Source organism: Larus michahellis, chromosome 6 (assembly GCF_964199755.1).
Source record: "Larus michahellis chromosome 6, bLarMic1.1, whole genome shotgun sequence".
Taxonomy (NCBI): Eukaryota; Metazoa; Chordata; class Aves; order Charadriiformes; family Laridae; genus Larus; species Larus michahellis.
The window spans coordinates 6216486-6240210 of NC_133901.1; the positions used below are offsets into that span (position 1 = coordinate 6216486).

Genomic DNA, 23725 nt, shown 5'->3' on the forward strand with positions numbered 1-23725 from the left:
CCACAAACATTGTTTCAGGCTGCTTAGTCCAAACAGGCATCATCCTTCTACTGAGAATGCCACCTCATGTCTTGCTGAATTCACAATATGTATTTAGAAATGCTCTTTACACACCTGAGGGGCAGTGGGAGATGTGGGAAGAAGTTATTCATCAGCCATTCTCTCATCTCAGGCTTAAAAAAAATAAAAAATATTAAAAAAACACCTCTGGACAAGTTCACATGGGGGTGGGATATTTCACGGACTGCTGTTATTTTCTGCCTAAACTGCTAGAAATAAAACTAACTCCTGTTACCTCTAAAAAGAGAGCCACAGCTAGTACTCCTCACAGTTCTGCTTCCTTACAATGGCATTTTCAGATGGCAGAAGTAATGAGGTGGGCAATGTCCTTTGGAGATTAAAAGGAGCAAAGATTTGTATGCGGACACTGCAGGAGCACAGAGCACCACAGGCGTGGCAGAGGAAACGCCAGAGGACATGGAGGGAGATCTCTATGGTTAGGCCTGAGCATTGAGGGAAAGTGATAGAACAGGCGAGCAGGTAAAGAGGGAAAGTCCAATTCTGATGCAGAGGAATGACCTAAAGCAAAGGCAAAACGTTCCTTCCAGGCTTTCACTACTATCAGTTACGGACAACACAATCCCTATCTGTGATCACAGAATGGTTCAGGTTGGAAGGGACCTTAAAGATCATCTAGTTCCAACACCCTGCCCTGAGCAGGGACACCTCCCACCAGACCAGGCTGCTCCAAGCCTCCTCCAGCCTGGCCTTGAACACCTCCAGGGATAGAGCACTGACAACTTCCCTGGGCAACCTGTTCCAGTGCCTCACCACTCTTGCAGTAAAGAATTTCTTCTTGATATCCAATCTAAATCTCTCCTCTTTCAGTTTGAAGCCGTTACCCATGTCCTATCATTACACTCCCTGATAAAAGAATCCCTCCCCATCCTTCCTGTAGGCCCCCTTTAGGTACAGGAAGGCTGCTATAAGGTTTCCTCAGAGCCTTCTCTTCTCCAGGCTGAACAACCCCAACTCTCTCAGCCTGTCCTCATAGCATAGGTGCTCCAGCCCTTCGATCATCTTCATGGCCCTCCGCTGGACCCGTTCCAATAGGTCCATGTCCTCCTCTCTGGTGAGGACTCCAGAGCTGGATGCAGTACTCCAGGTGGGGTCTCACCAGAGCAGTGGGACAGAATCACTTCCCTCGAGGTCACCACCTCCCTTGGGTCAACATTACTGCAGGATGAAAATGAGATCATAGCAACCAAAACAGTGTTGAATTAAAAGGGTTCAGCTCCACATCTCCTCTGTTTACATCACAAGCACTAGATGTTGTTCTGTGCAACACCTTGTCTTACTTCTCTTAAGAGATTTTCAGACGCTGCTGTCCTCTTCTTCCCAGCTCCTCAATTTGCAGACCTCTGCTAATAGTTTCTTTGGATAGGGAGAACTGGGAGAACATAAGTGTTCATGAATTCTGTGACAGGACTACTCGTGGCTAGAGACACAAGGGAAAAAAAGATGGTCCATAGCACAGAGTCGTGAAACAAGATCTTATTTTTCACGCTAGACCACAGAGGTATAGCAGGCACAATAAACATGAAACTAAAAGTCTTTTCTCTGTCACCTTCAACTTGAACATCAGCTTTGTCAAATATTATCTGAACATTTATTTTAGAAGTGTGGAGTCAGCTTTAGTTTTTTACTTTTTTTTTAATAACCAAAACACCTGCTGCCTGTAATGTTACTGTGAATAAACAATGTTACTTTAACAAAAAGGTTTTTATACACCATATGTAAGTGCACATGCTTTTAAAGACAAAATAGAATTACTACAGCATTTTAAAAGTCCATATCCAGTTTAATAAGAGACTAGCTTATTCCTCTTTAGTACTTGTAAGAATCATTAGACATCTTCCAACTCCCACTAATTACTTTGTTTTTGCAGACATTACTGCTTCTTTCTCCTGCTTTTTTGAATAAATCTGAAATTAACAAGTCAATAAACTGACATATTTACAGTAATAATAACTTGGCTTCTCTCTCTTGTTCCTCCCACTTTTCATATTTCTCTTTGCAGATGAAAAGGTTGTCGTTTACCTACAGGCTTTAGGTATACTTACAGCAGTTTGGATAGGGACCTAGCCATCTTCCTTTACATCAACAGGATGGCAAGTTGAAGACCTGATATTACAGTGAGCTGTTTGTGTTGACTTACATTTTGATTAATAGCTTTAAATAGTTCGGAAACTAGAGCAAATGCTTTTTTTTGAAAAAAGACACCCGAGAAAGAAAACATGAGTTGCTTCACTGAACTCAAATTGCTATGTGAAGTACACAATCATCAAATGCTCCAAGAACTGCTTTAATTTAAATGTGGAAAGAAAAGCATTCGAAAAGGACAGTTTTAGTGTACCAATTGAAAAAGGTGTCTTAAATCTTTAAACCTATATTTTTTCGAACTACAACTTACATAACTGAGATGTATGGGGAAATCTGGGGCAGTGAACATTACTTCAGATGTAGAAGCAGTTACAGAAAAACGACATTTTGCTATACTGTCAAGAAAGGAGGCAGTCTCCAGTGGCTAAGTGATTGTGAGGAGTTCAGACAGGCTGTCTTTTGCAAAGTACCCATGCTCCTAACATTACCTTGACATGCCAAGGTCAGTTAAAAAAAAATCATGTTGAAAAGTAGATGCCCAAGTTTTCCAGCTTACTCCAAACTTCTACAGGAGAATCAAGGGTTGGAATGGCGTTGCTGCTCAAGAAGTACCAGATGCAAAGCGCAACTAGTGAGTAAGCGTTTGGGCATATTATTTTATTGCAAAGGCATTTGCTTTCCTGCAGTGTCTGAGCAAAATTCTTGGAATTCAGTCAGAATTCCGGAAGTTAAACAAAGCCTTAAATATGTTTTTCAAAAAAGTTAGAGAGGAAATTACAGTTTTCTCAGATGAAGTCCCCCAAACCCACTGTGTATATAGAAACATGGATGACAAAAATAGCTAAAAACAGAAAAGCATGGGAAATGGAGTTCTTCTGAGCTTTGGAGAGATCATTCCTAGCTAACAAGTGCTTGTTTTTGTATCTTTAAGAAATCCCACTGCATACATGGTACAATTTCATTTTCAATTCTGACAGAACTAATCTTTCTAGAAGCAGCCAATTGTCCATTAGCTCCATCAAGTCATCATGAGTTTAGAATTGTCAGACATACACAGCAAATTAGAAATACTTTACATTATTAAGCAACTACTCATTTAGATGTAATGGTGGAAAAACTGCAGGGCTGAAGTACATAAATAAGGGGAAAGATGTCTTCCAATTAATAGGCTAGTTATTTGGTTAAAACTGAATACAGCCACATTGCTTAACTACTTCTAGCTGAAATATTATTTGTCATCATTGATTCTTCCTGAAAGGATAGTCTCTAAGTCTGAAAAAATATTTCTCAAGAATTATCATAATATTTAAACACTCAACTAAACCAAAAATCCTTTACAACACAGGAGGTCAAATCTTATTAACCCAAAAGCCAGACACATATTTAACTCAGTAGCTCGTATTGATACAACATTTTCTCTTTTCCCATCTCACAGCTACAGCTGCTTTTCAATGACTCTAAAAGACCAAAAAGGATGAAGATAACTCACACAGCTTTTATCAAATTAGCCACAGTCTGCAGTTTTCATAATCATTAGCTTTGAAGCATATTAAACAAAGCAGAACATGACCTTACAGTCGATATTTCAATCACACCACGTAAGAACAGTTCTTTATCATACTTACTTTATTAAGGCCACCAACCCAGATGCTACTCAGAACTACTCAAAACACCAACAGGCAGCAAAGAACTCTGTTGGTGCACAGCCCAGTGAAGCCTGGCAGTGACCACACTACAAGGAAGTTCACTGCTTTTCAAATGCAGAGTCACCAGACAACTTCCAACATGTAACTGGGATTTTGGCTGGGCAGAGGGATCAACAAGAAGCTGAAAGTTTGTATGTGTACGACGCTAATAGGAAAAAGAAACTGAAGCTTTTAGTTTTAAAATAATGGAATGTAGTGTAGCTTTACTTACTAGCAAAATCCACAGATTAATCTTATCTACATTTATGTTTAGTAAAATATGTAATTACTTTTTTAGAAATGGAATTTTGGGGAGGGAAAATGAAAAAAAGATGACATGGCATTCTTTCAGTGAAGTCAGGAAATTGAAGAGATTTCATACAGGCATTCATGCTACTTGAATTCTCACAGTACTGTGTTGTTACAGACCTTCTCCAACATAACCCCCCTTCCTAATGACTGTACTAAGCTATTTGCACTGTAAAAAATACATATTCCTAATGTCATTGATGTAATTTACTTACATCCCTGTCATTCTGTACTGCTTTAAATATCAAGTACTGAGGGAAAATAAATCTAAAACTTTACCCTTATAATTTGTGGGATTTTTTTTTTGTCTTGAAGTGAATAATCAATTATCTCCAGCACAATTTTACAAAGACATTCAAAGAAAATGTGTTGTTCTGTCAAGTCAGTTGTTCAAGATTCAGTATGTCCTTTCCTCCTGCAGGAACGCATATTACATTATTTCCACCCCAACCTCCGCTAACCTTTTGTGATCCAGTTCACAAGACTAACAGCACTCAAAAAGACACAAATTAAACCCAAAAATTTGAACGATATTTCCAAATTTAAGTTAACTACTTCGGTCTTTCATGTATTTGAGGAAAAATCCAAAGTTATCACTAGTCACAGATGACTACATAGACATCTTTCCCCCCCATCTGCCCATTATACTGACACGTAACCAGAGATACTGACTGTATCAGAGATATGCAAGTGTACATAAAATAAAAACAGGCATTAATTTTTAAATCAATATTTATGCACCAATTTTTAACATTATTTTGAACAGACAAATAATGAAGATGAGGACAGCCTAAAGACTGAGTACAGGACAAACATGCCTTATACTAATTCATATTCAGCCTATGTTTTACAAAAACAGAGTAACGTATTGCCTACACAAAACACAGATTGTCAGAAATTATTTTAAAAGGTATTCAGCCATGCCAAAAATGTGTCTTCATGGGTGATAAGCAACCAAAAATCATATTTGAAATTTTGAGAAAAAAAATTAGATATGCTAGTTGAAAAGGACTTTGAAGAGCTAAGAGCAGCTAGCTCTTGGCGTGAAGAATCCTACCAGCACTAACTCCTCTCCACTGCTACATTTTGTGATAAGTAAGATTATAAATTGAATTAAATTATTCATAAACATTACATTTACATCTACAGCATAAATTTCAAAAGTGTTATTACAACGATGTTGTGTTCACAGACACCTGCTCCCAGAACTCTGCCAGACTACGTATGAACATATATACGTTCTTCCCTATGAGAGGGACAGATGAGAGGAGGAAACAAGAGACCAAGTCTTAAAAAGAGGCACAGAAACACACCACATCAGCACACTCCCGCAGGAAGCAAGTCACTTAGCAGCTTAGACATGTATTAATCCCAGGCCATTTCTGGAATCAACTTCAGCCGGCAGTGCTGCAGCTAAAGTGTTCAGTAGGCCAACAGACGCACAGGACATTGTGTGCTTTCAACAATGAATATGGAAGTAGATGAGTGACAACTTCATGAATACTTTCACATACACGTGAACAAATCATTCAATGAAAATGGCAGATGGGGAGACGAATTCAAAGCAAATTTAAAAACTCAAACCTTATCTCAAACCCAACTTAAGAATTTGAATACATAGGATGGAAAGTCTTGTGAAAATAAATTTTGGAACTCAGGACTGCACTGAATAGCAAACTTAACATTGCCATCAGCCTTCATTGTGTATTAACCTCTTAAATTGCCCTGTGTGATTTTGTAGACAATCCATACCTTAAAGAAAAAGCCAACAATCATTCCTCCCCCTTCCCTCACCTCCTTGACAATTATTCCTCATTGCACTCAGCCAAACCACAACAATTCTGAAAAATACAATGGACATAAAAAATAGGAAAGTGTAAATCTGGTCCAAGACTTCATTGCTTAACAAAAAGACAGAATCTGGAAAAGTATCACAAAATTGAGGGAACGGGATAGCATATTGTATTTTAAGTGTTAGCACTGGTATGACTGCAGCTTTGTAGCTTTACACAAAAATACACTAATTTCACTGAAAGGATAAAATACCACAGACATGCATTTGGCTCAATCTACGCAATGACATTTTGGTAGAGTGTCCCTCACCTAAGCAGAATAGCATCATTTTCTGTTAGACTGAAATACTGATCACATCAGAAATGATGAGACAAGAATCGGGGAATCAGAGACAGCAGTCGATTAGTAATACACAATTCATACACACTACGCAAGTTTCAAGTAGTCTTTTAATACCAAGATGTGTGGAGTATTTGATATATGAGAGATGATACATAGATCTAATTAAAGCAAAACAAGGTGGTGTGGGAGGAGAAAATTCAGTACACATAATAAAGTACAAACACCCAGGTCCTTTTTTTTTTTTTCCTTTTTTTCCTTTTTTTTTTCTTTTCACTCACCTACACAAAGGTGATGGGGACCAGTAACGTACATGGATACATGCACACAATCTGTCTGTGGAACGGACAGACATCAAAGTCTTCCCACTTTGTCATCTCACTGCCACAAGAAGCTACACCCAATGTTTGACAAGTTTAATACTTTAGCTGTTCATTCACATGTTCTGATTGGAATTCATGCATCTTGTTAGTGTTAGACAATACTGATCGGTATTAAAAAAAAAAAAAGCATTCTGATGCATCAGAGACACAGATACAAATCCAACACGTTAACAGTTGAGCTCGTTTTAAGTATAATACTGTCTGCAGAGCACTGAACAAACGAACGGAAAGAGCGTGACACAGAGGAGAGAAGCCCCCTCAGAGAAGCCCCCTCAGAGAAGCCCCCTCAGAGAAGCCCCCTCAGAGAAGCCCCCTCAGAGAAGCCCCCTCAGAGAAGCCCCCTCAGAGAAGCCCCCTCAGAGAAGCCCCCTCAGAGAAGCCCCCTCAGAGAAGCCCCCTCAGAGAAGCCCCCTCAGAGAAGCCCCCTCAGAGAAGCCCCCTCAGAGAAGCCCCCACCCGCCCTTTTCCAGCACGGACAGGTTTTTACGAACTGCTGCTGCCACACTTTCACAGTTCAACTTGAAAACAGAGCGTTCGTGCGGAGGCGCAGCCGCTGCGGAGCGGAGCTGAGGGAGCCTGGGCTCCCGGGCGGCGGGAGCCGCTTCCTCCCCACCGCTGCCAGAGAGACGAAGGACGACCCAACGCCTGACAAAGGTTTGGGGTTTTTTTTCCCCTCCCGCAGAAGTTCTCATAACGGTGGGGAACAACGTCCATTCAGGAACGCCTCCCCTCAGCCGGCTCCGCTCCCACCGGCGGCCCCCCGCGCGGACAGACGCTCCTCTGCACAGCCGCCGCCCAGACACGGGTACTAAAACACGCCATGAAAAGCTTGACTCAATTTAAGAAATAATCCGGAGCCACCTCCCAGCACACGCATAAACACCCCCAGCACCACCAGCAGCGAAGGGACGAGCACACTCACCGCCCCGCTATTCCTACTGCTGCTGCTGCCGCCGCCTCCCACCCGCTGCTCCGCGCTCCGCCGCGGGTGTGCGCCCGGCGCTGCCAACGCCGGGGTAGACCCACCGCCCCGCCCCGCCCCGCCCCGCCCCGCCGAGGCCCCGCCCACCCCCGCCGGCCCCACGCTCCCATTGGGCGCTCCCCGCGCCTGTCTCCGCCCCGGCGCCGCGTGGCATTGTGGGGCTCGTAGTCGGGGCCGGAGGACTACAAACCCCAGGGGCGCGCGCGGCTGCCGGTTAGTTCCGGACAACGCCTGGTGTGTGGTAACAGCGGCGGACGCTTCCTCCTCGCGGGCGCTTCCGGCGGGGCGGCGAAGCCCACTCGAGAGCTCTGCGGGTCGGGGGGGAGGTGAGGTGCTGCACCGTGCCCTGCCGCCGCCCTTCCCTTCCCAGCGTGTGCCTGTGGAGGAGCGAGGGCGTCTGGGGCGGCGCGGAGGGGGAAGGGGGGTGTCCGCTAGTGTATTTGCGCAGGGCCTGGTTCGCCCTTCGGGGCTGCGCCGCGCTAGGAGCGTAAAACTCTTTCTAGCATTGGGGCCTATCGGGGGGAGGTCAGGGTGGGTGGAGGAACGGCGGCCACAGGTGAGCGCGGCCTTGGGGCCTCGCCGGGTGGGGAGGGCGGAGGGTGTCCCGTCCCCTCCCTGCCGGTGAGAGGGTCCGGCCCCGCTTCCTCCCGGTCCGGGGCGAGGGCCTGCCCATCTCCCCGTCCTTCCCGCTGCCCTTTGTCCCCTGGGGCCTTCCCCTGTTCGCGGTGGTGGGAACTGCCCGGCCTGAGGCCCCTCGGCCTGGGCCGAGCCCCGGGGGGGGCCGGCCGGGCCTGGGAAGCGTAGGCCCGGATGTGTTATTATTTTTAGCTCGTCCCGCTGTGGGAGCGGAGCGCTGTCAGGTGGCCGCGGTCGGGGCCGCCTCAGGTAGGGGAGAGGACGAGGCTCCTTCCCGCAAACCTCCGCTCCCTGCCGGGCAGGGACGGCGGATAGCCCGGGCTGTGCGCCCCTAAGTCACCGAACAGTCTGGGGAGAGCTGCAGCGCTTCGGTGTCCCATTAAACTGCTCGCTTAGCTGGTGCGTTGGGTTAGTTCCCTTCCTGTAGCTTACACATGCTGGGGCACAGGTAGATGGTTGAAACGTTGGGCCAGGTTTCTGCTGTTCCTGTTATCAGAGGAACTAATTGCCCTCTGGTATTTGTTTACTTGTTGGAGTGTATTTTGAAACTGTATCTTTCCTCTTAGTGTTTGATAGTGTAATAGCTTTGCTTTCATGTTCCCAAAGAGGAAAATAAGAAAGAGAAATGGGGATATTTTGTCATGATTATGTACGCCGAAAACCATTACCTGCTTCAGCTATACTGTATAATAATCTTAATCTTGCTAACTAGTGAAATTGGGGCATAGTCCAGGAGGCTGTACGTTCTTATGTGGTAGACAGACACAGAAGCTGGGTGTATTAGGATAGACTAAATTACTTCCATTTTGAAGTTCAGCATTGCAAAAGAATATGAACTAAGTGTAAGCCCGACTTCAGAGTAGGGTTGGATTTTGTTTTTTAAGTTGATACCATTCTAAAAATAGACATCTTGGGTTTATTGCACACTTGTATGATACCTAAATTAGTCATATGAATGGATCTTAAAATAATAAAATGCATAAGCAGTTATGCTTTATCAGCGTGAACTCATCTGTAAGTGGCTATTATATGTGTGTGAAGGTGTTTGAAAACTGTATATTTTAGCAAGAGGCATTTAAAGGTACTTCTAAAGCTTCAATGCTATTTTTTGGTGATATTTCCTTTATTAACTCTTCAGTGAAATATGGAACTGTTGGAGTAAAGTACCTTTTTTAAGTTTCTTGTTATCTTTACTGATTTTAAAATACAGAGATAGTTGTAGCAGTTTATCTGTATGCCAATTCCAATTAACTCAACCATACTGTCATGAAGTTACCTCAATTTTAAAAAAGAAGCAAAGTAGCTCTGTATCTGAAAGACAAAGCCTTCAAGCTTTGTACAGTATAGTCTAAATTGTATATTGGGAAATAATGACAATCTATAACTGAAATACAGTGCTGGCAGATAAGTTACCATCTGACAAGGAAAAGGAGCATGGGGTGGTTTTTTTATTTCTTTTAAGTGACCATTAATAAGGGAGGCTTAATTACCAAGCTATGCATGAGGTATGCATATCGTTAAAAGAGCATACTCTGCAAATTTTTGTCCTTCTGTAAAATTTGCAACTGTAATTAGTAAATTACCTAAACTCCTGCCTCCCATGCACATTGGTCTTGCAAAAATTTGGCTTCCATTTGTCTCTGAATTCAGGATGGAATTCATGGTGCTGTTTCCCTTTGCCCACTCTTTCTTTCTGAACTGAAATTAGTTTTTCTGGTAACTCAGGGGGCTCAGATCAGGTTAAAGGTAAAACCTCCCCTTGGATCCTCACTGCAAAAAGTGGAGCAGAACTTCTTGGCACTAAGGAAAGTCTTTTCTATCAGAAATAGAGCTGTAATTTTTGCTAGAAGTTAACCACTGAAATAATCTGTTAGATCACTACCTCAGGCCTTATTCCTCTTTAGTACTTTTCTAAAAAAAGAGTATTAATGTCTAGGTGCTTGAAGTTTTTTGGATCTAAGGTAGATGGAGCCTGCAGAAGGGAATAAAGACAACATCAGTGCATAGGTAGACCTACTGATGACATAACTGAAGATTAAAATCCTGCCAATTGATACCTAGTGTTTCTGTTGTTTTAAAACTCTTTAAATGTTGTAATGATGAGACTCTGCTCTCTTCTCCTTAAATACTATTTCCAAAGATAGGGTTAAACAAAGAGCTTGCTTTCATGGAATCCTTGCTTGTTTTCACCCTGGCCAATGAGCAGATGTGGGTTTGGGGAAGATTGTGGCACTCTGTGATAGTTGTATTCTTGTTAAGTAGCTCTGCAGTTCTGCTACTTCATTTTAGTGCATGACCAAAAGTCTGTCAGTAAATGACACAGATTAGAGAAAGCAAATTATCACATTAGATGCTGATAATGGTAGTTGTACGTTTTGGAAGTGTGGTTTTTCCTATTTACCCTTTTTGGCTTACAGGAACTTTATCTTAATATAGTCTTTTTTCTGATAAAGTTCAATTGAATGATTTAAAATGTCATTGGATGGGTATGAAGGAATAGGTCTATCAAAGAATCCTTCCAAACTAGTTCCTCATCTAAAATGTACCAGTTCTCTCAGTGTTTCCTGAATAGCTGGGATAATATTTTGGTTCTGGAACTTAAAGGTTAGAATTTAAAATTTATACTGACATTGAAAGTATATATTCCATGTTAGTACATCTCTTGGAATGCAGCTTCATGTGTTCGATGGTTTAAGACTGAGCAGCAGGATTGTATTACCTGGCATTTTAGTGTAGTTTTCAAATTTAGATTCTCTTTAAATTCCCTATATCGTTCTGTACATTCTCTCTCATGTTTTGTTTTCATGTGATGATGTAGCATGAAGCATGACTTCTAATTACATGTATACAGATTTGAATCTATGGGATCACTGTAAGAAGAAAGATCAGGCTTGCATGTAGAATAGTATTTGGCAGCCTGTCTATTCCAGACCGCATATCCTACTATCTTCTCCTTCTCTTCCCCCTTAGACCAATTAACAAGTTTGCCAGTTAAGTAACACCTTTTTTGCATTTTACAGTAATTTGCCAGGATTTCCTGAACCACACAAATATGTTGTTCTGTTCTAATAAATCACCCTCTCATGGAATCTATTCCATTTTTTTTGAGAATGTAAAAACCCAATTGGCAGGTGAAACTAGGGTAAATTAATGTCAAATAAAAGACTCTTTTGAGGTTGTGGTGAACTGAAGTTAAGCTTTTAGAAGGCAGTGTTGCCATAAAGTTTGGCAGCTATGCAGATGTCTGCTTTTGATCACATACCAGAAGAAATACTGAACGCTTCTAGTTGCTGCATGATAATGTGCATTTAACTTTGGCTTTACTCAGGCCATTTTGAAGGCTGGTGGACTTTCTAATAATTTATCTAAATAATAGAACAGAAGCTTCAGGTTTCATGGGGTTTTGGTTCATAGTCATGTCTTCTTCAAAGACATTTGTACATGGCTTAGCGCAGCTATGACAAACTGTCCTTCTGTAATGCAAATAAATGTTGTGTTATTGTGGAGATTTTTATTCCTGCTGTTTAACACTAGTGAAGACTGCAGTGCATCTAAGTTACATCTGAAGGATGTGACGAAGTTGATCCCTAATTGCAAAGACAAATGGTGTGGCACTGTTATCAGTCAGATACTTGCATGACAGCGTGATGCTATCTAGTGTATCTTCTGGAAGATGGGAAGATTTCTGGAATAATGAACAACCACTGTGATATATTGAATATATTTCTTTTCATAGTTAGCCACAAAAGTATTTTATGTTCTTAAGTATTTCTTGTGTGCATGTATATTTAAATCTACCTCTTGTCTTCTGTTGCAACACTTGTATCCTTTGTGTTAACACAAAACCTTGGATTTATATTTTCTTTGAAGAATGTCAGTGTCTAGTAAAGAGGTAAAAGACAGCATATAATTGTTTTTATATGGAGGGTTTAACTGTGCTGTGGGTTAGTAACAATACCTTATGGCTCTTCAGGAGAAAATGAGTTCTTCGTGGTAGTCCACAGTGTAATAGGTTTCCACTGTCATAAAAATCCATCATTTCAGTTAGTATTTCCTTTTCTTTGTGGATACTGCTAACCCATAAAAACAAAGTAATTGTATCTAATGATTATTTTGTCCTTTTTTTGCCCTTCTTCCTATGATCAAAAATCTTTTGCGTAGACTAGAACCATGTTCAATGACCTGATTTAACTGTTTTAAAAAGTTATTCTGTTGAGAATATGGTACTCTAGATAAAAACTTGCAGTAAATTAATCTGTAAATGCTGTTTTCAGTGATTCTTGTTAGTAGATATTTTTACTGAACTTCCAGAAGCACAGAATTACACGGTAAAACACACCGCTCTCCATCCGCTCTGCCCCTTTCATGCCAGAGTCTTTAGTGCAGGGAATATGCATTTATAATAAACGGAACAGCTTATACTTGGAGTTGTGAGTGAAAACTTGTTCAGGCAAGTTCCTTACCCCCCCCATGTGAGTAGACCTTGCACGCATTTATGTAATTCTGAGCAAGTTCTTTAAAGATATTCAACTTCTTGAGGAATGATGAATATTCACTTGAGTTCTGTGTTCTTGACAGCTGTAAAATATCTATGGGTAGGTGATAAAAATGTGAGAGTCCTGATTGTTTGCAGTTCCATCCATGTGGACATATCTCATCTACACAGACCCCTTTTAAAAGTCTCAGTAATCATGTTCTGTGGCTATGGGAGTCTGCTCATGTGTGTGATGTTGAAGGGCTGGAAATGCAAGAGAAACAAAGATGGGATTTTTGCACTAAGTAGTCCATGTCAGAAGCCTTGTATAAAGAGCTGTTACTTGTTACTATAGTCATGTTTAATTTTTCTTCAAATCATGTTTCAACCGTTGGCTGTTTCTGTAGTGTGACCTGTTCTTCGCTTGTGTTCTCACTTTGGAGTATATTCATACTGCCTAATCACATGCTCAGATGAGACATGTGTGATATTTCATGGAATGCTTTGGGTTGGAAAGGACTTAAAGATCATCTAGTTCCAACCCGCCTAGCATGGGCAGGATTTGTAGTCATCCAGGTTCTTCTCTGTGCTTACTGTAATCAGTAACAAATTTCACTTGTATAATGATAGCTTTGGGCAAAAAAGAGTATCTGTTCTTCTGTTTAAACAGCCTCAAGTTTTTTAGCCGGTGCAGAGCATAATGAGGAATTTAGCTTGAAAAAATATCTTGGCATTTTTAACCTGTTCAAACTATTGAGATAGTGATATTGATTACTGCAGTAGCTTCTGCTGTTTCTTAAAAATTTCACTTTTTTCAGTTCTTACTAAAATATCAATAAAAGCAGTGCACGAGCATACAAATGCCTGAGGTCTGAAGCTTGTTAAGAAGAAAAAAACCTCCTCTAATGCAAGTCTTAAAATTAAAACTGTTAATCTCTTTCTGTGTATCTTTATTCTTAACTTGGACTTTAGATCTTTAAACTCAATTATGTTACATAAAATATTTTAAAAGAATCTTAAGAACAGAAAATATAGCAGGCTGTAGCAAAGACTTCTTAGGAACTGTAGGGTGACCTTTTTTCTTTTCCCCATAATTTCAAGGTCTGAGCAATGATCACTCCATGTTGGAGATGATGAGCTGGACTGGGTGGAGAATTTTCAAAACCTAGGTTCAGTTGCTGGAACAATAATTTTCCATTGAGTTAACATAGCTGTTGACACACCCGGAGTCAAAACATGACTTCAGACTTCTGCTTATATAAAACCAAAGATGTAGTATTTGGAATTCAGATAGGTAGGAAGCAGGCACTGATCTCGAGCAGAAGCACAGCTTGATGTATATGCAAAAATACAGAATGTTTATAGGTACTCTTAATGTTAATTGTCATAATGCATCTGTATGGGTTTGGGGCTTACAGCGTGTAATGCTTTTCAAGCTGTTTATATATGCGAGTGGTCAGGAATCTCCTGCTGCTTACGAGTGGTGGCAAGATTTTTGTAATACATATCAAATAAAATAACTTACTTCAGGAAAATTAATTCCATAAGAACTTAAAGTAAAACTACTTTTGGTAGTACCTTACTCTTTAAAATATCTGTTCACTTAATAGATTTCAGTTGGGGTTTTAAAGTTACATGAAATGGTCATTCCATATTTACTCAACTCATGTCATGAGTAATTCCTAGTTTCTAGGCAGTACCAAACTAACGTTGTTCTGTGCCTTTTCATTTTTAGAGCCTGTCAGTCATGAGCATTCATAATTGTTTGTTTGTTTTTTCTCTCTCACAACCTAAGGACAATATATTTTCCAAGCTCTTCCAGTATTCTTGCACAACGAGGAAAAAGAAGAAACATTTCAGTGAATGAGGAGTTTTTTGCTTCTATAGTGTTTTCCTTGAGAAGTGGGTCTTTGAATGAGGATGACAATGGAAGAGATGAAGAATGAAGCAGAGACCACTTCTATGGTTTCCATGCCTCTCTATGCTGTCATGTACCCTGTTTTTAATGAGGTAAGCTATGTTTTGCTTTACAATGTAATAATCCCCTTTACGTTGGGAAATGGGATCACAGTAGCAGGTTGTTCATCTTAATTGAGAAAGCTTGGTGTCTAACACCATGGTCTTTCTATGTGTAGTTTTACCCCCCTCTCCATGAATACAATTTCATGCTCATCAAAGATTGCTAGTTGTCTTGGCGCTGATCTTTTTTTCATAGCTTTTACAGAGGATTTTCACAAACCTGCCAGGTCACGCATTCTGTGGCAGGAAGTAACGTAGAGTTGAACACGTTCCTGTGAACAGCCTGATACACTTAAATTTTACTGCTAATGGCCATAATCTAATAGGATATCTGTTTTCCTCTGAGTTTCAGAGATGCTCAAGGTATTCTTAAAGATATCAGACTTCTGCTGTAGGCTGTGTAAATGCAAAATATGTCCAGTGACGTGTTTGATTTTAATGTTTTTATTTTGAGGGGAAGTCTTTCCTTTGGGATCAAACTTTCTAATATCTCTCCCTCAAATGAGACCAGTAATTTGAATGCTTCTGTCAGTTCCCTTTTTCATTATGCAAGGCAAGGCATGAGTACTTGACTTGTTTTGTTCTGATAACATTGGAATTGCTAATAATTCTAAACTTTTATTGCAGCTAGAAAGAGTAAATCTATCTGCAGCTCAGACGCTGAGAGCAGCTTTTATTAAGGTGAGAAGTAACTTACATTGAAGAGTGATTGTTTAAAAGGTAAACCATATATGATGAAGCTAAAAAGTCAGTTGTCTTGTTTCCTTGTGTCTTCATGTTTGAAGACTGCGTCCTTGATCCAATAGTCTAAAAATGAAGTGGACATAAAGTGGAAAATTACATGGACTGTAAGTTTGAGATGTCTGCAAATCTCATGAGTAGAAATGTGCATGATGCAAGCATAGTGAGCAGTTTTATATAAATGGAATCTTCTCTTGTCCGTGTAGTACAAAAGCTTAAACGAGGAATTGGTCAGTGAGGGTAATAAGGTAATAAACTTAGTCTAAATATGACAAGGTTATGTAGAATAGGTGCTCATTAGAAATAGGCATGTAGCAGACATTGAAAATGGCATACAAAGTGAATGCTGATGAGATTATTTTGTGAATGAGGATAATTCAGTGCTTGTATTTGCATCCAACAGTGAATGGAAAAAAGACTCTTCTAACTTTTCTGTTATATTCCTAAAGAATGAAAATACAGATATTCCTGTATACTGCTTTATTGAAATGCTGATCTTTTGAATTTTTTAAAAGAAAAATAATTGTAGATGTGACGTATCTTAACATATGAGCTATGTGACTAAGTAATACTTCCCTGTTTCCACACTTAAATCTAAGTGTATCTAGACAGTCTTAAGTCTCAACTAGAGCTCATGGAAGGGAAATGTTTTTATGACTGGTGGTAAGGAGCTAAGCTGAACGCAAATAATGTAAAAACTGAGATAGTGATGGAAGTGATAGCGCTAGCTAAAAAAACCCCACGCTGTCATTCTTATTCAACACAGCATAATTCTTTGATAGCAGCACAGGTAGTGTGAATACAGGTAGTACATCTTAGCTTTACTTAGATACGTCATCAATCAAAAGTTCTTTTTTTTTTCTGAAAAAGCAATTCCAAGATGATGATTGAGCATATGATGTGATTGATAACAGGCACATTTACAAAATGTCATGTGGAAGATGGGGGAGTTGCACCTATGTTTGAGTGAATGAAATCCCAGTGGATACCATATCTTTGTCTCAAAGCTGAGTGTTTATGGAAATATATTTAATATTTAATGAAAAACTTTCTTATTCAAATTGAAATGAGTTGAAAGGCTTATTGGAAAATTTGCGAATACAAACCCACTGATTTAATCCGAGAAAAAGGATGTTGTAGTAGAAGAATGGCTTTCAATGTAATCTGCTAGTTTAAAGCCATTAGACTTTTAAAGTTTCTAGCAAAGTCCCGCAGTATATGAAGCAAGTTACATGAAAATCTGCCTTTGTACTTGCAATATTCAGGTCTTGCATATTTGAGAATAAAAATTTTCTATGCCATACAGGCTGAAAAAGAAAATCCAGGTCTTACACAGGACATCATTATGAAAATTCTGGAGAAAAAAAGTGTGGATGTGAACTTCACGGAGTCTCTTCTGCGTATGGCAGCTGATGATGTAGAAGGTAATACCTTATCTCTTATGTTGATTATCTCTTATGTTGAAGAAATGTATTTTTAATTACACTGTTAACTAAAACCACAAATTTCTCTATGCCTATTTTCAGAAGAGGTTATTTGTTTCTTAATCGATTTTTTTCAGCATGGTAGAAGAATATTTCTATTTTCTGAATACCTCTTTGTGAGAAGTTAAATCTCCCTAAAAAGATACTTGATTAATAAGAGAAAGAAAGAAAATGAATGTTTAGAATCACGTTTATGTGGGTGCACAGTTCACCTTTTGCAATGCTAACAACTAGGAAAAAAAGCATATATGGAGTATATTATTCACCTTCCTTTTCTCTGCTTCAAATTAAAAGCTGTAGTTATACTGTCAGAGAAGGGGAGTATACAGTAGGCTTTAAGTTATTTTAATAATGCATTTGATTAGTGTCTTCAATGTCTCACAAATAAAGATGGGCTCTTTTTCCAACTTGCAATAATAAAGATTATAGTTGCACGGTGTTTCTATTGATGCAGAGCGTATTCACTGCAGTTTTCTAATCATGGCTATTGTTGTGCTGTTCACCTTCAAATGTTACATGGCGATACTGCTGCGTTTTGTGAAGTAGTGTTTTTAGCTGTCACTAGAGACTTGAGGAAGAACTAATGGTATTTTTGAATCTGTTCCTCTTGTTAGAGTATATGATTGAAAGACCAGAACCAGAATTCCAAGATCTTAATGAAAAGGCACGAGCACTTAAACAAATTCTTAGTAAGATTCCTGATGAGATCAATGACAGAGTGAGGTTTCTTCAGACAATCAAGTAAGTACTGTATTAAGTATTTTTCTGCAGAACGAGGGGTCAAACTTTAAACCCAAATGTTCAAATGCTGTAGGAGATGCTAGCAAAACTGTGCCCATTAGAAAGGAGCCTGATCTTCGCTTATAAATGAATGGACAGAGTTCAGGATTTTTAACAAGAGCCACATGTTACTAGACTGAACTTAACTTCTGATTCCTAGTTTAAATTCCCATGTCACCGGTCTAGCTCTTTGCATTTGGTGTTGCTACATCCTGTCTGACACTTATTCCAAAGAGACTGTTTTAAGAAGTATTTGACTACTAGAAGGGGATTAAATTCCAACTTTTAAATAGGATAGTTTAAGGATATTACAACTATCTTTTTATTGCCAAACAGGGACATCGCGAGTGCAATAAAGGAACTTCTTGACACAGTAAATAACGTCTTCAAGAAATACCAATACCAGAACCGGCGGGTATGTGCAATAACTCTTTCTATACAATATTATAGTAGTATAAGAGGAAGCATGTCCTTTTGACCAAAGGATGAATAGGAGAGCTTAACTAGTCCATGACATAATACTTTTTAACAACAGTTTAACAACAACAATGATTTTATAGGAAGAGGATGGTTTCTCTGCACGTCTGCTAAAAAAAATGTATAAATAATCAAAATTCCTATAGCTACATAGTGATAGCCAATGTTCTTCTCTCAGTTTAACATCAAAATTCTGACTGTTCCCAACTAAGGCTTTACTCGTGGTGTTTTTGTTTTGTAGGCGCTTGAGCACCAAAAGAAAGAGTTTGTAAAATACTCCAAAAGTTTCAGTGATACTCTGAAAACCTATTTTAAAGATGGAAAGTAAGTATGTTTGTGTACTAACATTTTACGTAATGAAAGGTCTTGTTGACTAACAAGGGAAAATAAGACAAGCTTTTGAGCATAAGCTACCTTCTTCAGGACTTGCCTAATTTTTTTTCCTCACCAGTGTCTTCAGACCATCATAGCTTCTTTTTATTCCTTTTGTAATACCTTTGAGGAAAGGGAAGTCTGTTAAATGCACCACAGTACAACACCCGTGTGCAGTATTAGCTTTGAATTTCAGTACGCGAAGTTAAATTTCATGGTCTTGTGTGGGTTTTTTCAGTATATATACAAGGACAAAAAAAATTGAGTGCTTTATTGAAAAAAGTAATCTACCTATTGGAAATGTCACTTGCAGACACTAAACATCTGTGCATTGTTATTTTTGATTTACACTTTTGTTGTCCTTTCTTTATAGCTCCTTATAGTGCTCTGCAGTATTTGGAACTACTCAGCTGATTAATCTTTTTACATTTATGTTTTTGAACATTTTAGCATGCAAACTGAGGCTTTTTCAGGTCCTCACCTTGGGTTTTGGAATCACTATTCTTGTGTATTCCACTGTAGTGACTGTTTTGGAACATAAGTGTATCCACCTCAGATTTTGACAGTGCCAAAGTGTTCTACGAGCTGCTGTTATAAAGATGAGAACTAACTTCCATGTCTTGTTGAGCTTGGCAAAGACTAAGAGCGCCCAGGGGATGGTGCATTACTAAAGGAGAGAGAAGGTTTGAGAGTAGCTGTAAATACTACTTTGTTCCTATCAAAGCATTCTTTTGTTTTTTTCCCCTGCTCTTCCTGAAATTAGGGCTAAATTTGGTTATGATACTAAAATGAGAAATTTAGACCTTGGTAGCTTTATGATTAATGAACAGATGTATGGAAAACTTTTCACGTGAACTGGGTCTAAACAGTCTCAGTTGATTAGAAAACTATTTGACTGAAAAAATGAGGAAAGGGTTGGATGTGGTATGTGTGTACCCCAGCCGTATTGAAAGACACCAGCTTTGTTTAGCGCTATGTGTAGTGAATGCTGTGCTGTGTATTGTGGACATAAACTTAGGTATTATCAATATTGCAAGAAATGCCAGGTAAGGCTTGTATGTCATGTTGTCATGGAGTTGGAAGTAATTTAAATCTGTCTCAACTGCATGGTGAATAAGATACCCTGCTCCCACCAGAAAGTAACAGCGCTAAACAAAATAGTCATGCTTACAGGCATCATTACTGAGCTGAAAAACTCAGTGACTCCGCACCTCTTTTTTTTAACAAAAAGGTAACTAAAATAGTATGTCGCTCCCATATGTGTATATGCTTAGTATTTCTTGAGGAAAGAGTTGCAAATTCTGAAATTGCTAGCGGATGAGGTGTTCAGCTTTGAAAAGAACAGGCGTTTAATGATCATCTGCTCTCTATTCTTTTTCTTAGTTAGCTAAAAGTCCAGAACCAAATGATTGAGATGTCAATGATGATTGAGAGCCAAAGTCTTTAAATTCCTGCCAATAAACGTAGTCTTTCTAGGATTAGCTATGCAAATAAGTCTATCTGTTTGCCAGCAGTAAGCTTCAGGTAAATCACAATATGCTAAAACATCAGTATGCTTCCAATTTGCAGAGCCTAGATGCCAATATATTTAGCTGCCCAACTTAATGCTGTGTTTATTGAATGACATGTTTCTAAAAATGTCTGAAGCAATATCTTTCTCTTTTGAACAGGGCAATAAATGTGTTCATAAGTGCCAACCGACTAATTCATCAAACCAACTTGATACTCCAGACCTTCAAAACTGTGGCCTGAAAACTGTATATGTTGAGAGTTGTACTTTTCAATGGTGGATAGGGTACCTTTATATGTAAATTTTAAAGTTTTGACTGTATAAATTATCAGCCCCTCTTGAGGGGCCTAATGCAGGATTTTGAATGGGATTATTGCCATCTTACACCATATTTTTGTAAAACATTGTAGCTTAATCATAATCTCACAATGAAGATTTTGCATCACTTTTTGCTATTATCATTCTTTTCAGAATTATAAGCCAAAAGAATTTACGCCTTAATGTGTCATTATGTAACATTCCTTATAAGAATTGTAAATATTTGGTGTTCTGTTTCTGACATTTTAACTTGAAAGCGGAAAACTGCAAGATTATGTATTTAACAATATTGGTGGCAAATATTCAATAAATAGTTTACATCTGTTAGACTGTCTTTTTGTATGTAAACAACAATGCATAACTCATAGTTCTAGAACTGCAGAACATTCATTATATTGAAAAATTAAAATTATTTGGGTGCTTAAACCTACTGGCAGTTTAAATCAGTATAAAATGAAGGTTTTTCCCTAAAGCTGAGATTTTTGGCTGTGATCTAATACTAGACCAGAATACTAGCATAATTCTATTTAAATATGTTTGGCAAAATAATAAAGAACCCCAGAAGTGAGGTGTGCTTTTGTTTTTGATAGAAACTAAATCCCACTTCTTTCTTAATCTTCAGTTAGTGGTGAGTTAACAGGTTCTTACTCCTAGACTACTCTGAGGTTTTGAGCAGAGAATTACTTTACGTGCAGCTGACTATGCAGCAAAGGGTGAGTTTTAAATATTAAGATAACTGGGTTTTATCCTGGTACCCTTTTGGGAGGGAGGAGGAGAGAAGGTAGAACTCTTCCAGGTAGCACTAGTGATGTCTATACTATGCATGCCAATAAGGCAACTTCTTTTTCAGGGATTGAAATCATGCGAGACCTCGATTCACAAAACTTGTCTATATGTAGGTGGTTAAGAACTGCTGATGGAGAGATTCAAATTTTATCATTGCGACTTCAAGGTAATATTTCACAAGTTCTAATGAATATCTTGCATACCCCTTTGAAGTGCACCTTGAGTTTATTTTGAAATAGAATTGTTATAGAATAAACTTCTGAAAGTCTTCAAAATATGTACATGGCCATAACTAGTAAGTTTAGGGATGAATGCAAAGCAGTTCATAAAGCAGCACAAGCTGTTGCAGGAGAATCACTTCAGACTGAAAGAGCACAATTGCTACAGAACTATTCCTTGTGTAGGTGTAAATGATGGAGAAAAGGTAAAGCCAGACTTTTCTTGCACACTGGCCGGGTGCCGTATTGCTCATCTGGGGCAAGTGCCTTATCCAGAGTACAACAGCTGGGTCTTTGAGTTTGGTTATCTGTTTAAACGATCTAAAAGGAGAAAATGATATCTGCAATCCTCCAAAATAGCACTGGATGTTCTGCCGTATATCTGTGCATGGAAATGTTTCCTTGATGAAAACACTGACTGTAGTGAAATATAACAATGTGAAGGAAAGGATTATGTAAAAATGAGTTCTTGGGAATGTATGTTGTGAATTTCTTGGTTACATAAAGCTATAAACAGGACGTGCTCCTTAAAGCTTGCTGTTCAGGCTGTTTTCTGTTTTGACAGTGGTGTTTTGTGTTTACTAGCAAATTGAGCTCAATAACATGACAAAGGGATGCACATACAACTTATAGTTAAAACTTTTTGTTATTTATTAAAGCTTGGCATGCTAAACTGTCACTTCTTGGAAAGTGGTAGAAGAGAAACAATGTTAGCAGCTACTAAGGAGGCAGTCTGACTAAATTAGAGTAATATTTAATTTGCATCTTTGAATTCTGGAAGTAAAAAGGTCAAGTAGTCTTCCTTGCAGATGATGTTAACTTAAGTTGTAGCACCAAAGGGCTTAATGAAAACTAATTAGTCAGGGAGAAGAAAGGTAAAGGCACCCACAGTTTCTGATACTAAAAGATTGTTGGGTACTGGGGAGACTGCACCAGTGGCTGTAAGGAGAGACAGGAAAGCTTAGGTTATACTTTGTGAATTGGACTTAATTCTAATAAAATGCTGAGATTTTTCTATTTTCCTGGATTGAGAGGAACAGTAGCTAGTGTTGGCAGTCATTAGTTGAATGATACCATGTTTATGTCTGAAGGTGTAGTAGAAAAATAAACCAGAAAAAATGTATGACTTGGGTCCCAAACAAGCTGCTGTGTTATGTCCTGCTAATTGATTCCTTGAAGATAAAAATCAAAGAGGCTGTCAAGAAATGGACTGTTCCTGTTCTTCTGTTCTTCCTAAAAACTTTATTGGGTAAAAGGTACAGAGCACAGGGTTAAGTTTCTGGTAGTCTGGCCAGTACATTTTGTTTTATTTATAACCTTATTGTGATTTCATTTTGTTACCCTTAAAAGTAATGGAAAATTATTCATTGTAATCAATGTCTGGTAATGGGAAAACTTGAAAACTGATGTCTTCAGGTCACACTCTTCTATTGTGTGCAGTGAATCCATATCTAGTGATCTTACAAACTTTATTTTCCACCGAGTATGAGCTGGAGCGTATGTCTGTCAAATTTTATTGTGGTTTTGCACTTTATTATTCAAGTTACCTGAGTAGCTAAAGATAAGTTTCTCTTAAGGATTTCTAATACAGCAGTTAGTGTTGCAAAATGCTATTAGAAAATTTCTGCTGTGAATGTGGGTTATAACTGATATGATAATGTTAACATACAGAAGACAATTCTAATAAAAAAATAAAACTTTGTATATTTGTTAATGAAGCAAAGAAATGTCTTAATCACTTGTTTTAATCTTTCTCAGCCTATAAAGAAATTAAGAAAACCTTAGATTGACTTATTCCTGGTTAAAAGCTTCTTGGTTTAATACAGATAAAAAGTTTTCTTTAAAAGTCTGTAAGATGTGCCAGGTGCCCAGCTGGATACAAGCTTTATCTTGAGTTGACATAAAGTGGTAAGTATGAAATTTCACGGTGTTTTGGTGTCAGAACTTCCATTTATCCAGACAGTAAGATGTAGTAGTGTACCGGTCTTGATTAAGCATTATCTTTTCACATGATCTTATCTAAATTATGACTGAAGTGTTCCGTCTTAATGTTCTTTTCGGATCTTTGTATGTCAAGGGGAGGCGTGCCTTGTTTATTCTGCAGGTGTTATCCAATCTCTGTATTTTACAAGAGAGTGTGTATGCTTCTCTGAATTGAGTGGGGAATGAAAAGATTATCTAGACAAGCTTGCCACAAATATAACTTAATGTGTGCAATACTAATAACTGAATTTGGTAGAGCAGTGATTTTATCA

General features: G+C 38.9%; 2 protein-coding genes across 2 annotated transcripts in view; one reads left to right on the forward strand and one right to left on the reverse strand.

Moving 5' to 3' along the window:
• Positions 1–7714, reverse strand: part of SERPINI1 (serpin family I member 1) — a 55000-nt gene extending 47286 nt beyond the window's left edge. The window contains exon 1 of the mRNA XM_074593263.1: positions 7596–7714. The gene's annotated coding sequence lies outside the window, so the exon portion shown is untranslated. The remainder of the gene's footprint in view (positions 1–7595) is intronic.
• Positions 7715–7848: 134 nt separating this feature from the next.
• PDCD10 (programmed cell death 10) lies at positions 7849–23193 on the forward strand. Its single transcript, XM_074593264.1, has 8 exons — positions 7849–7981; positions 14561–14775; positions 15412–15465; positions 16832–16949; positions 17624–17750; positions 18126–18204; positions 18508–18590; positions 20309–23193. The coding sequence occupies exons 2-8, from the start codon at positions 14680–14682 to the stop codon at positions 20388–20390; spliced, it is 639 nt and encodes a 212-aa protein (XP_074449365.1). The 5' UTR covers positions 7849–7981; positions 14561–14679; the 3' UTR covers positions 20391–23193.
• Positions 23194–23725: the final 532 nt, after the last annotated feature.

What these genes read in the sequence shown, in the direction of transcription:
- PDCD10 (XM_074593264.1), top strand. Translation starts at nt 14,680, where the DNA reads ATGAGGATGACAATGGAAGAGATGAAGAATGAAGCAGAGACCACTTCT. An exon ending in TGAGAGCAGCTTTTATTAAG is followed by an intron (nt 15,466 to 16,831) that starts GTGAGAAGTAAC and finishes TATGCCATACAG; the next exon opens with GCTGAAAAAGAAAATCCAGG. An exon ending in GGCAGCTGATGATGTAGAAG is followed by an intron (nt 16,950 to 17,623) that starts GTAATACCTTAT and finishes TCCTCTTGTTAG; the next exon opens with AGTATATGATTGAAAGACCA.